This window comes from Eublepharis macularius, chromosome 12 (genome assembly GCF_028583425.1).
Source record: "Eublepharis macularius isolate TG4126 chromosome 12, MPM_Emac_v1.0, whole genome shotgun sequence".
NCBI classification, from domain to species: Eukaryota; Metazoa; Chordata; class Lepidosauria; order Squamata; family Eublepharidae; genus Eublepharis; species Eublepharis macularius.
This window is the reverse complement of record NC_072801.1, coordinates 37,432,379-37,447,475: the sequence shown is the minus strand read 5'-3', so window position 1 is coordinate 37,447,475 and position 15,097 is coordinate 37,432,379. Positions and strand designations below refer to the sequence as shown.

General features: G+C 44.5%; 1 protein-coding gene across 1 annotated transcript; it reads right to left on the bottom strand.

The window, feature by feature from the left end:
* Positions 1 to 2,206: 2,206 nt before the first annotated feature.
* Positions 2,207 to 14,642, bottom strand: PSMD3 (proteasome 26S subunit, non-ATPase 3). Its single transcript, XM_054993542.1, has 12 exons — positions 14,412 to 14,642; positions 12,339 to 12,529; positions 11,708 to 11,845; positions 9,879 to 10,015; positions 9,583 to 9,773; positions 7,800 to 7,903; positions 7,531 to 7,645; positions 6,068 to 6,187; positions 5,871 to 5,974; positions 4,973 to 5,128; positions 4,255 to 4,305; positions 2,207 to 2,690 (listed from the first exon to the last, which is right to left on the bottom strand). The coding sequence occupies exons 1-12, from the start codon at positions 14,590 to 14,592 to the stop codon at positions 2,613 to 2,615; spliced, it is 1,566 nt and encodes a 521-aa protein (XP_054849517.1). The 5' UTR covers positions 14,593 to 14,642; the 3' UTR covers positions 2,207 to 2,612.
* Positions 14,643 to 15,097: the final 455 nt, after the last annotated feature.

The window sequence follows — 15,097 nt, the reverse complement described above, 5'->3', positions numbered from 1 at the left end:
CAGGGGAAAGATCCAAATCCCCCCTCAATGCACTGTGGTCGCAATACAAATAACAGCTCTGAAACAATACTGATGCAAGTGTTTCTGAAATGGCAAGATGCCTTTGCCTCCCTCTGAGTAGCTACTGCTAGCCCTCAAGTTCCCAGGATCTGACATAAAACTATCAGGTTACAAAGTCACTTGGAAGGTTTGCACATCAGAATCTTCCCCTTTTCAAATACTCAATACTGCCTAGCTCAAGTTGTTTTGTATTGGAAGTTGTCCGTTATATAGGAGGTGGGGAGATAATCTTATTCTGTGTAACTTGAAAGGTGGCACAAGGCAGCAAAATTAACAGTCCACTGAGAGCTCCATGGACCAGATTATTTCTTTTAGCTGTTGCTGTACTTGGTAACAACACTTTGTACCCTGGAATTCTGCACCAGCACAAAACTGGCATCAATAAAAGCTATTATTTGGCCTGAAGAGTCCTGTGCAATCTGAAATTATACATATTTCTTCACAATGCTGGCTCAAGCCTCCCATTTTAAGGCATGCATAATTGAAAAATCGCTTGGGACGTGCCCGGAGAGCCTGCTGAGTGGCAGCAGGAAAGGAGTTGCCTAGTCAGGCTGACATCTCTGACTGGTGCAATAGCAAAAAGGGCTTTCTGGAGAGCTGGTTTGGAGGACGAGCCTAAGTGCTTATTCCCTGTCCTCTTGTGCCCAGCATACCTGCTCAGCCTGTTCAACTGCTAAAGAGATTTAATAAAAGTCACAAAAATCTGTATTTTCTCCTGCAAACTGACCCTTTGAAGGCTGTAACCACATTTGCTGCCTCTGTGCTTTCCTGTCCTTGGATCTAAGACAGCAGAAAGGTTACCATCACAAGGTTCAAAACAAAAAGTAGTGATCATTCTCAGTGAAAAGTTAAAATGGAATACTTGTATAGTATTCTTTAGAGGAATCGACAGTAAATGTCGACAGTGATAGTAAAAAAAACAGGCTGGTGGTTGATGGAAGATGTGCAGGATCTGTGGGAATGTGGTGAAGCATCCACTTGGAAAAGCCTTTGCACCTCCATACCAGTTACATTCACTCCATCAAAATCTGCTACCTGTGCCATTAATAAGAAGGGCAGAAACTGCAGCCATTCACTTCTAAGCCCTTTAAATGTTAGCGTTTACATTTTACAATAAACTAGCAGCTGAACTATTCTTTGTTGCAGGGTTTTAGAAGCACAAACCATTACTTGATCAGGCTTTTACTTAAGGAAACGGCATGAACTGTTTTCTGCCCTGTTTTAATTTTGGAGGGTTGTTGTACATATAACTTGGTTGAGACAAAGCTATTTTTTTTGTTTAGGGTTATGTTGTTATTACATGAACAGCCACAGACTGTTAAAGATACACAAAATACAAATGTTTTATATTTAAAACATCATTCCCTTTCCTTCTATTTCAATATGACTTGTGCTTGATTGTGGTCCTTGCTATTGACATTAAGTATCATTCAACAGTGGCAGTATTAAGCATTGTTTTCATTAGCATTTTCGACTCACTGCAGAAATTGGCTCCCCCTATCCCGGTGGTAAAGCTTGTTCTTTCAATTAAGCTCTCTCGTGGTCCTGTAGCGAAAACAGAAAAGGGACCTCCATCATACTGAGAAGATGGTGCACTTTCCACTCTAGCAGTGGGAGGCCCTTAGACAGACAGCTGGAAGCGACCTCAGACCCTGAGGTCAACCCACTTGCATTCATCTAAATGAATCTAAACAAATGCCCATATAGCTGTCTTTTAGAAGCTTCCAGCAAGAGAAGTGGTTTGCAGCACCCCTAATGAAGACTTACACACCTGTAAAATGATGCCATTGTAATTTAAGGCGTTCACAAGTGAACACCCATTTTCCTTTATGCAATCTTTTACAGAGCTCTCAGACATGAACCGATCTTCTTTAAAGCAATCGTTCATGGATTTGAATCTTTACCCACTTAAACTGGAGTCAGCATGTGCAAGCTTTTGCTGGGACTGTGACCCCATTCCACATCTTGTCTACGTCCTTGTGTTTGCCTTCAGAGGACTGAGTTCGGATCCTGCTGAGGATGAGGGACCTGGAACGATGGAAATACCTACCTTTGCTTTCCGGAAGAGGACAAGGACTGCACTTCTGACCCCTTCCCACATTAAATCCAGTACCACTTTCCTGTACAACACTGTAGACAAAAGACATTCTCTTTTTCCCAAACTTTTATTTAAAAGCCCTAAACAAATTCTGACAAAAGTCTCCAACCAAAATTACTCCACCAGTTGGAGCTGAAGAGGTGCCCACGGCGCCACCAACTGTGTTCCCCGCCCATCCCTGTGTTCACCTAAAAACTGGTAAGGATGACAGTGAATTGTTTTGGTGCCTTGTGGGACTGGAAGTCACAAAGTGACTTTTAGTTAGGAGAGGGCCTTCCCCTTTCTTAGGAGGGGATGCTGTTCCCTCTACTGCAGCACATAGAGGATGTGCATTTCTCTGTTCCACCCGTGACATGCAGAATATAGAAAGAAAGGCAAGTTCTGACTTCAGCCAGTAGACAATGGTTTGTATTGGGCAAGAAACAAAAAAATAAATGCAGCCATCCCCAGAGCATCAAGGGAAACCGTCATCATCATCCTCCGCCATTTCCTTGGCAAATTCTAGATCTTGCTGCTCACGCTCCCGGCGTTCCTGTGAAACAAAAACAATGTGATTGATGTGAGGTGAGGCTGTGCTTTTGGGGTAGGACTCAGGACTTTCTCAGATGCTAAACGATATCTTCTCATGCTTTGTTAGCTACAGATATATCCCAGAAAATATGTTCAGGAAAAGGTTGTAAGGATACATTCTTTTCTCCCTTTCTGAATTCAATGGGGAGGGGGGGAGTATTTTAGACTGAATGACCGCCACTTTTCAGGGGCAACTTGTGTGAGATTAAGATAAGCATTTTCCAGCTCTGCAAAATGAAACCAGCTGTCTTTAAAAGGGGCTGTTGTAAACTGCTGATTAGCATTCTAGCCTAAGGGAAAGAGCAGCCTTCCCCATGTTAGAAAACAGTAGACATATTACTAAAGGCTATATTAGACACAGCCTGGGAAGATCCAGTTAGGATCTTCTTTTTTAAAAAAAAAGACATGATACGAACCCTCTCCGTGGCTGCTTTCAATCCTTAATAATTTTTTAAAAATAGGAGATTCTAATCACAGGTCTTGTGTCATATCAAGTTTAGCCACAACACCACACAATCACACTGCAATGGGCATCGGGTATCTCCAACAGAGGGACACGGGAGATATAAAAAAACTAATGTATATGTTCTCTTGGAAAGCAATCAAGAAACTATCATCTCTTATTAGTTACGGTGAATCAAAGAATATCCTTTCAATTTTGATAGCAGAAATCCATAACCCATAAAGCCTTGCTTGGACTTGCAATGACACACATGCCCAAGAGTTGGAACAGGAATTAATGTCTTGACAGCAGGCTCCAATTCTGGGCACAGGATGCCAGTATGTCAGACAGGCAGAAGCTATGTCACACAGAGGGGAGTGGTTAATGGGCTTTAGCCTGGCTCACATATACATGGGCATGATGTGGCAGAACAGACTGTGCTGCTGCAGGTGGAGGATTCCAGCTGTACCTTAAAGAAATTCCATGCCAGTAGAAAATAAGCACAACAGAATTTGAACTGCATGGGTGTAACATTCAAATTAAAAATAGCAAGCCATGGCTTCAGATGTGGAAATACAGCTCTGGTTTAAGAGTAATCCCTTGTTCACCAGAGGGTTCATGCTTCTAAAATACTGGTACTCAGCTGGCCAGCAGTGCACCTTCTTTTGCCTGTGCAGTTTGCTGCATAAACATATAAGAGTTTTAGGCACCCAAGAGACTGACATATTTGTTGTTGTATGTAAGCTTTCAGAGATCACAGCCTATTTCATGAGAGGCGTAAGGCATTACACTACTAAGTGTTACACAGAGACAAACAGAAGGGTGGAATGTTATTCTAGAGGAAGGACCGAAAGTCCAGCAATGCAAGAAACAGGTTTGTTAAACTACAATGAAGTAAATGGGGCATTCAGAAGTGAGTTGCAGGGAGAGAACAATGGTGCTAGAAAGGAAATGGAGGAAGAAGACTGCTGGCCTTGATAGACTTGGGGATCACCTATTCAGCAATGGGAAGTCTAGGGGCTGTGGGAATGTGCAGCCCCTGACCCACATCAGTTTCTCCAGCAGTTGCCAAGGGAACACTCACCTCTGCAGACTCCAGGTCCTTGTTATAAGATTTTGGAGGGAACCTCATCGCCTGAAAACAGAGGAGGGAATGGGAAGAGGCAGATGACAATGAACTGAAGGGGAAGTCTCACCGCGAGAAGCCCAGCCAGGAGGTTCCCAGGCACCAACAAGGGGTTCCCAGGTGTCAAGACCTGTACAGCTTGAGGATGGTGCTGGGAATCAAATTCCCGAGCCCCATCTCTCAGGAATCAGGATCCCTCTCTTGAACAAACCACCTAGACTTCCATATTGCCCTCCCAGAGTTGGCAAGGTAGCTCAGTACTCTAATTCCAATATTGCAGAATGAGTGCTGAGGCTGAGAGAGCAGGCTCCCTAAAGCTACCCAGCAAATTCACACTGAATGTGGGATCTGAACTGGAGGCTTCCTCAGTTCAAACACCAGACAGTCTTCTAAAATGCCTACTCTCCTGCACTCACTGGAGAAAGCGCTTAAGAGAGCCAATTCCAACCACCCCCTAATTTAATTGCTGGATGCTACTGGACACCTCACCCTCACTGTGGGACGCGTCAGCATCGGCACACTAGGGCAGACCACATCTGAAAGGCAATAGTGCTCCAGTACAAGAAGCCACTAAGGTTTCTAATTGCAAGAATGAGGCGTCCCCTTTTTCTCCCCATTGCAAACATGGTGCAAGGCTAGGAGTCCTTGCAGGACACCCACGGGAGATCTATCTTACCTTGACAGACATGTTGTGAATGTCGAGGCAGAAGGAGATACGCTGGTGGAAGGCCAGCTGTGGTTCCCGTGTCGAGTAGATGTCAGTCATCTCTTTGGACTGGACGTAGCCTTTCTCGTGGTTGATGCTGGCTTCAATCACGCCGTCCCGGATGGCCTGTCAACCAGAGAAAAGCATAGTTGCTCTCTGATGGTAACATTTGCAGGACTACACAGCACAGGTAGGCTGGTTAAGATTTTACTAGGAACAGGGAGGTTAGTTTCTAGAGAGGAGGCAACCTTCCTGACAGCCAAGACAGACTCATTCCAGATATATGAGAGGCACTCTCCGTAAGTTCAGTGGTGCTTAATATATTACTTACTCCACACCATCAAGACCGAACACTCAAACAGAGAGAGTGGGAGGAGGCGGTTCAGGAGCAGAGCACTGTCTCAACGCCCCCCCCCTCTACTTTCCAGCACAAAGCAGGTGCTTATGCTATCTCCAAAGCTGGTCTGAGGCTGTCCTTGTCTTGCTGCTCTATATTCCTGGAAGCAGTCCAAGGATGTAAATGGGAGGCCCTCAGTAAACAGAGCAGGATGAGGAAAGACAGACGACAGAGTATGGGTGCGAGACATCACCCCACACAGCCTGTTGTGGCTCAGAAAGGTTGTGGCTTCATCTCACAAAAGCCCTCACACAAATCAGAAGTGGAGTGAGGAAATCAGAGTCTGAAGGAGGACATTTTATCTGGATTATGGGACTTCAGATCCTGGTCTTCCACAGCTCTCAAGAGACATAGAAGGATAAACTCCCCAACAGATTATAAATATTTGTTTAAGACCCAGATGACCGCTGTGCTTTGCTGGTGTTGCAAAATGATTCCGTGGGTCTGGGGAATTCCCCCTCTCCAGCTCACCTTGGCAACAATGAACTCAGCATCTTCTGGACTATCCAGCTGCAACTTTTGGGCTATGTCAGCCAAGGAAATGCGTGAGTATGAAAGGCTGATCATGCGAACCCCTGCACAAGAGACAGAAAGAGAGTTTGGAGTGCAAAAGGAGGTTGGGATGCACCCAGGAATATCTACCAGATATTTATAATCTTCTTTCTCACCTGTCTTAATCACATTGTGCCTCAGCCGGATGATAAGTGTGTAGGTTCCATCAGCCTGGAACTTGTCACCAAACTGATCCAAGACTTGATTGAACTTGGCCAGGTTTCCTGTTCGAACAGCTGTGAAAACAGAGAGTGGTATATGAGGACACAAGGAGGCGGCAGAAGGTATCTGAAAAGGGAAAATTTGCATCTTGAGAATTCTCTCAAAATTCAATTTCAGACTATGTTACTACTCATGCAATTTAATTTTATGAAATTAACCATATTTTCACAGATAGCTTTTTATATAAACTGGATAGTTTATATGTTGTTTAATATGTTAGTCATAGGATTGCTTTATGCTCTGTTTAGCATTTCTTCAGCTCCATATTAGATACCTGCTAGTTCTAAATATTTGCAAATTTGTATTTTTACACCCAATTGCATTGTTTATTGAAATGACTTTGAAATTGATTGTACTGACTCATACTGTGTAATTTGACTTGAGTCTCAGTGAGAAAGGTGGACTATAAGTAATATAAATAAAATAAGTATTGTTCTGAACCACCTCTGGAGTGCTGTGTGTTTATATTCATATATGATCTAGATGATTCAAATCCCACGACTGCCATGAGCTCAGTAGGTGGCCATGGGTAAGCCACTCCTCTCAGCCCCAGCTCACCAGCTGTGTTGTGGGGAATAATAATAACACTAACTTGTTCACCACTCTGGGTGAGGCACTAATCTGTTTAGACGAGCAGTATATGAGCGCAGTTATTATTTCAAATGTCATTTCTGCAAAGACAAAGCTTAGAAAAGTGCTCTGCCTTCCTGCAGTTTAAACACAAACCAGTCTTTTGGAAGATTTAACATGACATTTGTTTAAGTACACATAAACATGATGAGAAAATGAGAAGTTCTCAAACTTAAATTCAAACTCTGATTTGCCAAGTTTGAAATTTGCAATATAGTCCTAAACAGACTAACACCCTTCTAAGTCCACTGATATTAATGAGCTTAGAAGGCTCTAACTTTGCTCAGAATGGCACAATTAACTTCCCTTTTTAAACATATCCCCTGAAAAGGAAGTTCCTTAAAATACTGTTAAACTTTGCTATCTTCTTGACATTTGCTGATTGAAGCAATCGAGCAGCTTAACAAAGCAGAGCAACCCATACCTGAAGCAAACAGTCTTGCTTACTTCTTAAGACTAGGTAGCTCTGTGCGTAACTCATCTCTGACAGCTTTGGTTTAATAGAGATGTTTGGAGAAGGAGAGAGGGAGGAAACAGAAAGTGTGCACTGCTGGTTGATTCTACTAAAAGAAGATGTACTGCATCATGTATACCATGAGGACTAAACCTCAGTTTCATATACTGGATATATATGTTGATGTATTTTGGCTAAGGATTCTAACATTGCAGTCCCATTGGCTACTATCTTCTGGAAGCTGTTAAGGAGGACTCTGGCTGCATCACTTACCCTGCGTCAAGAGGAAGTAGGGCATGAGCGACCTCTTCAGAGACGGCTGGCGAAACTGCAGTCTGTCTGGGATCTCACCCAGCAGAAGCTCCACCACAATCAGCAGCTTATGGACCTGGGGCATCCAAGTGAAAAGAAAAACACACCAGCCCACCCATTTGTCTCATTATTGTCCTCAGACTGTCAAAACAGTTCTGCGCAAAAGGCAGGTGCACTCACATGGCCAGCCAACACCAACCCTGGAGGAGCTGGCATGCTTGCTCACTCACCGTCTGCTTGAAGCCAACTGCTGTGTGCTGTGGCGCTTTCCGCAGTGCGTTTGTCATGGTTCTACGGGCTTCGGAATATTCCAACTGGATAGCTTTGATGCGGCCTGGAAGGGAGGAGGAGCTCAGAAGGTCTGGCATGAGTGTAACAGGCTAAGGCTGCAACTAATGGATGCTTTCCCCGGGAACCAGTGCAAGCTTAGTGTTCTACTGAAAACCAGAAGGGGAAAGGAATGGACCTTAAAAGAAGGGCAGCTAACAGAACCAACGCTGAGTGTTGCCATTACTCTTGGGCCTGTGCCACCTGTGCTGCTCCTGCCTCTGGTCTCCATATAGCCTGTGGATGTCTGACAGGCTGCATCTACAAAGACACACCTGTGCTCCTCCTGCTTGGGAGAACCTAATTAGTTCACAGAGGACAAACTGTAACCCAACAGAGCCTAATCTAGCTCATGTATAGATGGCCAACTGGCAGGACTGGCTCGAGGTTGTGTGCTACCCCAGGTAAATTAAACAGCATATCAAGAGAACATCAACAGGCAATGTCTCATATTTCTTTACCTTCTCCCTTTTACAATGGCATCTATGCCCTGAGGAAATGATATAGTCTTGCAAAATTGTCTCTGCAATTATTGATGCAAGAAACACAACAGAATAATATTCTACAATACAGCAAGAGCAAAGATTTTCTTCCAAGACCTAAAAACTTGTATCCCCATAGAAACCTGAGGCAGATGTTTTCCGCACAGTTAATTTATGGCGATTCAGATTCCATTCTGCTTGAGTGCCACACAAGAAAAGGAGGCATGAAATGCAGAATCCCCTGACTTTTCCCCCTGGAAGAGAGGCCAAGCAGACAATTCAAACCAGTCCAGAACAATCAGAAAGAACCGCAATGCCTGCAATCTGCTAGTGGAACAAGCATGAAAAGTGCTTTGTAGGTTTTCTCCCACTGACTGAATACTCAGAAGCGCTGGCTTAAAGTGTGCCATATGGAAAAGGTCTCAGACTGTCAGCTCCTCCTTCTTATATATTTTGCCATTTTACACTTGCTTTGAATTTGTCATCATGAAGAAAAAGCATCTACAAATACATTGAGTGTGCCTACATTTACAAATAAATTGAGTGTGCCTACAAACAACTTCTTCAGCCATCAGCAGAGCAGGTGCCTCCCACATCAAGTCAGGAAACAAACATTTCACATCTATTTTCCTGTGACCAGGAATCTGATCCCACTAACCCTAACCAAGGGTGGTTCTGTATGGACTTCTGTGATTAAGAGTAGTATGAAACTCAAAAGCTTGCACACTGTTGTGTGTCACTGGGTTGGTCCTAATAAAAATATTACATGGTTGGCATCATTAACATTTACTTTTGGAACCAACATGGCTGTAAAGAACATGATAGCAACAGACAACTGTGGAATTTGGCATCCTCTCAACACAAAACACAAGTTTCTAGGTCTTATGGGCAATACTTGGGAGATCATGGAAGTTGCCTGGCAGTAAGCAGGACTCACAAATTTCAGAGAGAGAGATTTCTGATTTCTCAGTAGAAAAATGGTTCCCTTGTTTCATGGCCAGCAGAAACTGGGGAGAAAAAGAGTAATTTGCCTATGTGATTCAGATCAAACATTACTTTCCATGAACAACAATCTCTGACAAAAGTCAGAAAACACAACAGCAAGATGTAAATTTTGAGTCTCATGTGTAATCCCAGACAATCTAGGATTCCCAAGCACAGGTCAGCTAAATATAAGCCAGCTTCTATGCTTGCTGCTTCTCACCTGTGTAGTAAAGGTACCTGGCCCACTCATTGTTGTTCGCCTGTTCAGGAAACACTGATTTGGAAACCAGCTTTTCTGCCTGGTCATAGAGGTTATAGTGAAGGTAATTCCTCAGCAGCAGATTCAAAAGAGTGGCCTGGCCATCAGCATCATGGCGGAGGGTCGCTGTCCTTAAACGTGCATGAAGGAAGCTTTTGAAGAAAAAAAGAAGAAGAAAGGGAGAGGCTATGACAGTAAGAAATTCAGAAGAATATCGTAAAGAGGACCTGGTATCATTTGGATGCTAACAGACTTACCTCCGGACCACATCAAGCTTGTTCAAGAATTCGTAGATGCGAGAGTGGTAATAGTAACACTTGGCCACCACTAGATCAAGGGCTCGGCGATTTTGGGAACTCGTCTTTTGCATCAGATCATCAGATACTTTCTGGGCCTGGAAAAAGTGGAGATAAACTTTAGGCAGAGAACTTTGGTTCTGAATGCCAACACCAATGGCTTGCAGAGTATCGGTTTAGAGCAGTTTAGCTGACATCTCATCTCCTGGACTTCCTGCCTCAACTGCCAAACTTCTCCAGGTCAAAGTAAAAAAAAATCACTGGGTCAGAATGGTGTATGCGTGAATGTATTCAATAACTTTGCTGAGCAAAATTTGAAACCTTCCTCTGGCAGAAGCCCAATGCACTTTGAAAGAAGATTTCAGACTCTGCTAAGCAGAGTGGTTGGATACGTAAGTTCTTTTACCTTACTCATCAAGCACACAATTCCCTGAGAGGAAGAGAAATGTCTAATTTCCAGTACCCTAACAATCCCAGACTGAGAGACACAATTAATTTATGGCAGCAAGAGTACTTCAGAAACTGCTGGATTCTGGTTTTACAGGTTAACTGGCGTGGGGCGGGGGGGGGGTGATTGCACAAATTTGGGAAGCGTGGGAATTGAAGAAAGGAGTTGGGATTCACTGAGCAATAAGGGTGATAAGAGAATTATTTTTTACATCATTTATACCTAATTTTTCTCTCCACTGGGTGCTCAAAGCAGTTTGTATCATTCTCATTCCCTCAATTTTATCCTAACTACCCGTGAGTTAGTTAGGCTGAGAGTAATAGGCCCAGGTCACACTGCAAGCTTCTTCTTTTTTTAAAAAAAAAAATTAATTATATTTTAAATTATTTTTTCCAGATAAGAAAACAGCTAAAAAGGAGCAATAAAGCAAGGTTCCATGGCAGAGTGGGGATTAGAACCTGGGTCTCCCAGATCTTAGTGCAATATTCAAACCACTACAGCACACTGGAGGACAGCTAGCCAGGAGAGGCACTGTGATTAGTGCCATTCTGCAAAAACTACCAGTGGTCATGCGTTTAAAATTGTCCACTCCTTTTCAGCGTTTCTTAGCATGTAGACAAAAGACAACCTACTGGCAGTTAATGAGCTGCATCAGCCCACAACCCAATTCTGTCTCTGATGTCACCCCAATCTATGACCATGTCAGCCTCCCATGTGAGCCTGGGGCGGCAACCAAGAACATTAATGGGTTGAGAGTTGGGCAAAAGTCCAAGGAGACTCTGCTCAACTCTTACCCATCACCTTTTAATTCGTCTTTCCTCCAAAGAGCTCAGGGTGGCACACTTGTTCTCTTTCCTCATTTAATCCTTACAGCAACCCTGAGAGGTAGATTAGGCTGAGAGAAAGTCACCCACTAAACTTCATGATCAAGAGGGAATTTGAAGCCAAGTCTACCTAGTCCTAGTTCAACAAGAGGTACTCCGCTGCATTCGACTTTCGAAGAAGCAACTTGGTTAGGAAGCTATTTGTTCCTGTTCTGGGATACATCTCCAGATGTCCTGATTTTAAAATCTGTTAAACTGAACTGTTGAACTACAAGGTAGGACATGACCAAAGCACTTCTGCTTGTTACAGTCTCCTTCTTTTCGCAAATGCTCTGGATTGCCATGATGAGTTAGGTTTTTGTACGAGCACCCACAGGTTTTATCCTCTAGCTGGGGGTATGTGGAAAGGGAAGTGATGAAGACCAGTGACTAATGTTTGCTGTTCATCCTCTGTCAACTTTTGTCAGTTCTCTGCTTTCAACAGGGGCCAAGACACACGATCGGCAGCACTGTGTTACCTCTTGGTAGCGTTTACTATTCATCAGGTAGATAACCAGGAGCAGCTGCAAATATGCTTCAACTTCTGGAAGGAGAGGAGTGGTGGCTGCCTTGCCAGTGCGGGGCCGGAACTGCAGATCAGCTTCTGTGTCCATAGGCTACAAAACAGGTGGGAGAGAAACACACATTGGGAAAATGGGAGGCTATGATCCCTACCCCCTTGTCCCACAGGACTCTTCAAGAAGGCCAACTACCAGTGACTTAAGGACAACAGCTAATAATCATGGATTTAAGAGTGATATTCAGTTGTGAACAGAGTATGTGCCCCCCCCAAGCAATGTTTAACTGGACCCCAAAGGGCCACTTGTAGAGGAAACACAGGCATTTTTTTTAATCATGTACCAACTCTGGGATGAAAGTACTCAGCTTTTACCAGCCTATCACATTTTTATCCTGTTCTTCCTCCAAGGGGCCAAAAAGAGGAAACCATGTTTCTCCTCTCCTCCATTTTGTCCTCACAGTAACCCAGTGAGGTAGGTTAGGCTGAAAGAGGGACTCTCTCAAAATTCTCAGTGAGTGTCAAGGTTGACCCCAGTCCCCTCAGTCTAACTGCTACGTAACACTACCTCACTAACTCCCTTTTGGACTTGCCTCCTCCAGGAAGTTGATGAGGAAATCTCGCACAGCACTGTTAGATGTGAAAAAACCATTGATGGCTTTCTGGAGCACATTGGGATTGAGGCGGCGGGAGGTGGAGGGCAGCGCTCTCAGGGCACGCAGGACATAGCGAGGCTCCTTTCCAGAGACAGCTTTCTCCAGCTGCTTCACATGCTCTTTTATATCTAAAATGGACAAGTAGGAAACGCAAATTTGTCAGAAGTTAATGAAGGAATAGACTGGACCGCAGGATATGGGGGTGCATTTTCATCACTGGGTTGGGATGGAACTTTTAGTCAGCAGATCAACCCCACATATCAGAACAAAATTAAACCAAAACTGCAAAACCCAAGTAATCCCTGCAGTAATCCAAGGCCATCTCTGGACTCTAAAACATGTTCCTGACATGGCCTCTGGACAACAGTGACTGTACTTATTGGGGTACCAGTATTTTGTAAAAGCCAGGGCATATTTACTTGTAGGTTGTTACATGTTTGGGAACCCTCAGAAGACAGACAGGATTCAACAACAGGCAAAAAAGCTTGCATTTTGATAACCTCCAAGCAGACATTGTGGCCTTTTGATGTGCTACTCTGGATTTCTACTCTTTTCCAACCAAAGCACAGAGAGTTATTTACTAAGGTAGAGAACTGCTGCAGTACAGAAAAACATAAGACATAACTGCATGGCACAAACAAGTGGGGATTTGGCTCAAAGAAGGCATGATGGGGAAAAAGGCAGTTTCACTTGGCAGCAGAACACTCACCACGATGAAGCAAACACATTTTGAGTAGAAAAGAAAAAGACGGACAAAGAACCATTGGACTATTAGTGAGCTTCACCATATGCTCCAGCAGTAGTTTGGTAGAACTACAAAACTGTTCATCCTTCCAGAACAGAAAAAGGAGGCTAGACTCAGGGATTTTATCAAAATAGTGATGGGTAGTTAAAGGAAGACACATTCTGTAGAAATACGAAGACAAAACACAATGCAGTAATTTAGATACCAAATAGTTTACTGTGGTAAGACCTTATTTTGGGTGGTGTGTTCAAGATCACTCAACATCAATGCTTGTTGCACCCACAGGATGGATTGTTAGTGGATGCAAAAGATGACCATGCATCATTATCAGTGTGTTGAAGCAGCTGGTATGTCTCAACAGCATTGAAGAAACTCCTATGATGTACTTTTTTCTCCAGTTGGCAAATTCCAGTGCTCTCCATCTTGAAAATGGATGGAGTGACACTGTGTGCTACTTCTGTGTTCTTTACAGCTCAGAGGGGCTAAAGATAGACCATGATCCATAGGTTAATTTCCTGTGGACCATCTACACTTACTGGCATTCTTGCAAAGAACACTGGTGGGCCTTGATTTGATCTAGTAAGATATTCTAAGGTTCTTAAACAAGACAGGAAGTTAAGATTACTTAATGCAGATTAGTTACTCCTTGACTGTTAAGAAACCCCAGGTATGCAAGTATTTTGCTTGCAGATGAACACAATGGTGAGCTGCAAATGTTTCAAGTGAAACAAATCAATAAAGTTTTTAAAAAAATAAAAGTGCCCCTATACATAAATACCATGTTTCAAAACCAACATCTGCAACCTGTAGTCCACAAAACTACAAATAAAATTTTATTAGTCATCAAAAAACCACTAGCTCAGGTTTAAACCATGGGTTTCTTCTCCCCAGCCAAACTTCTAGTCACTGAAACCACTTCCGAAGCGCTCTGCCCCTACTGACACCCAAGCCCCTCTTGGAACGGAGAAAGTAGCTCCGCCCACAAGTAGAGTTGCAGGTTGGCCCCGCCCCATTATTCAGGTAGCAGGTTTGGCCACCCATCCTCCTCTGTCCAATGGGAGCCGCGCAGAGCGCGCCCTCTCCCCCCGACCCCCCTTTTAGCCACGCCCCTTCAGCTCCAACCTCTCACCTAGCTTTCGGGGCAGAGGAGGTCTCTGGTCCCGCCCCTTGCAATCCACCGCGCGCCCAGGCCTCATCTTTTCCTCGCCGCCTAAGGGTTCTAATTCTCTCCCTCATCCCCGCCTCCCCCGCTCTTCTTCCCTCACCTTCGAGCGTGACGGCGTCGAGCTCGCGCTGTGACTTCTCCCCCGAAGGCTGTTCGGCGGGAGCTGTCTCCTCGTGCATCTCGACGTCGGCCGGCGGTGGGGGAGGCTGGGTGGGTTCGGCGGGCGGAGGCTTGGCCTTTTCGGCCCCGGCGCGGCGGCGAGAGCCGCCTTCCTGCTTCATGGCTTCACCTTCTTCACACCGGCTACAGCCGTGACAGAGCAACAATCGCAAGGGACGACGGGAAAATTGGGATAGGCTTGACTAGCCGAACGCCGAGAAGAGATTAAAAAAAAAAAAAGAGGCGGGCATATAGAGAACCGATGGGCTTTTTTCCCCTCACGAGAACTCGGTCACACGCTTCGGACCGACTGACTCATCAGGATCGTCCTTCGGTGATTTTCGGAGACGGTCGGGGTTCTCCGTTTTAGGGTTCGTCTGTTTTCGTCATCGCGGCCTTTCGCTCGGGTACTTCCGTCACTGGTCGGGATTTTTCGTGCGCGCTCGCGTCCTTTTCTCTTTTCCGCGCTGTTTTTGTGCGATGTTTGTAAGGCGAATGTGCTTGGAGAACCACGAAGCGAAACAAAAGCAAGGCCTGCTTTGTTTGAGACGGCTTCTTGTGGCCACAGTTGAGCTACGGTGAGGTGGGGGAAATGTAATTTCTGGTAATTTACGTATTTAAAAATAT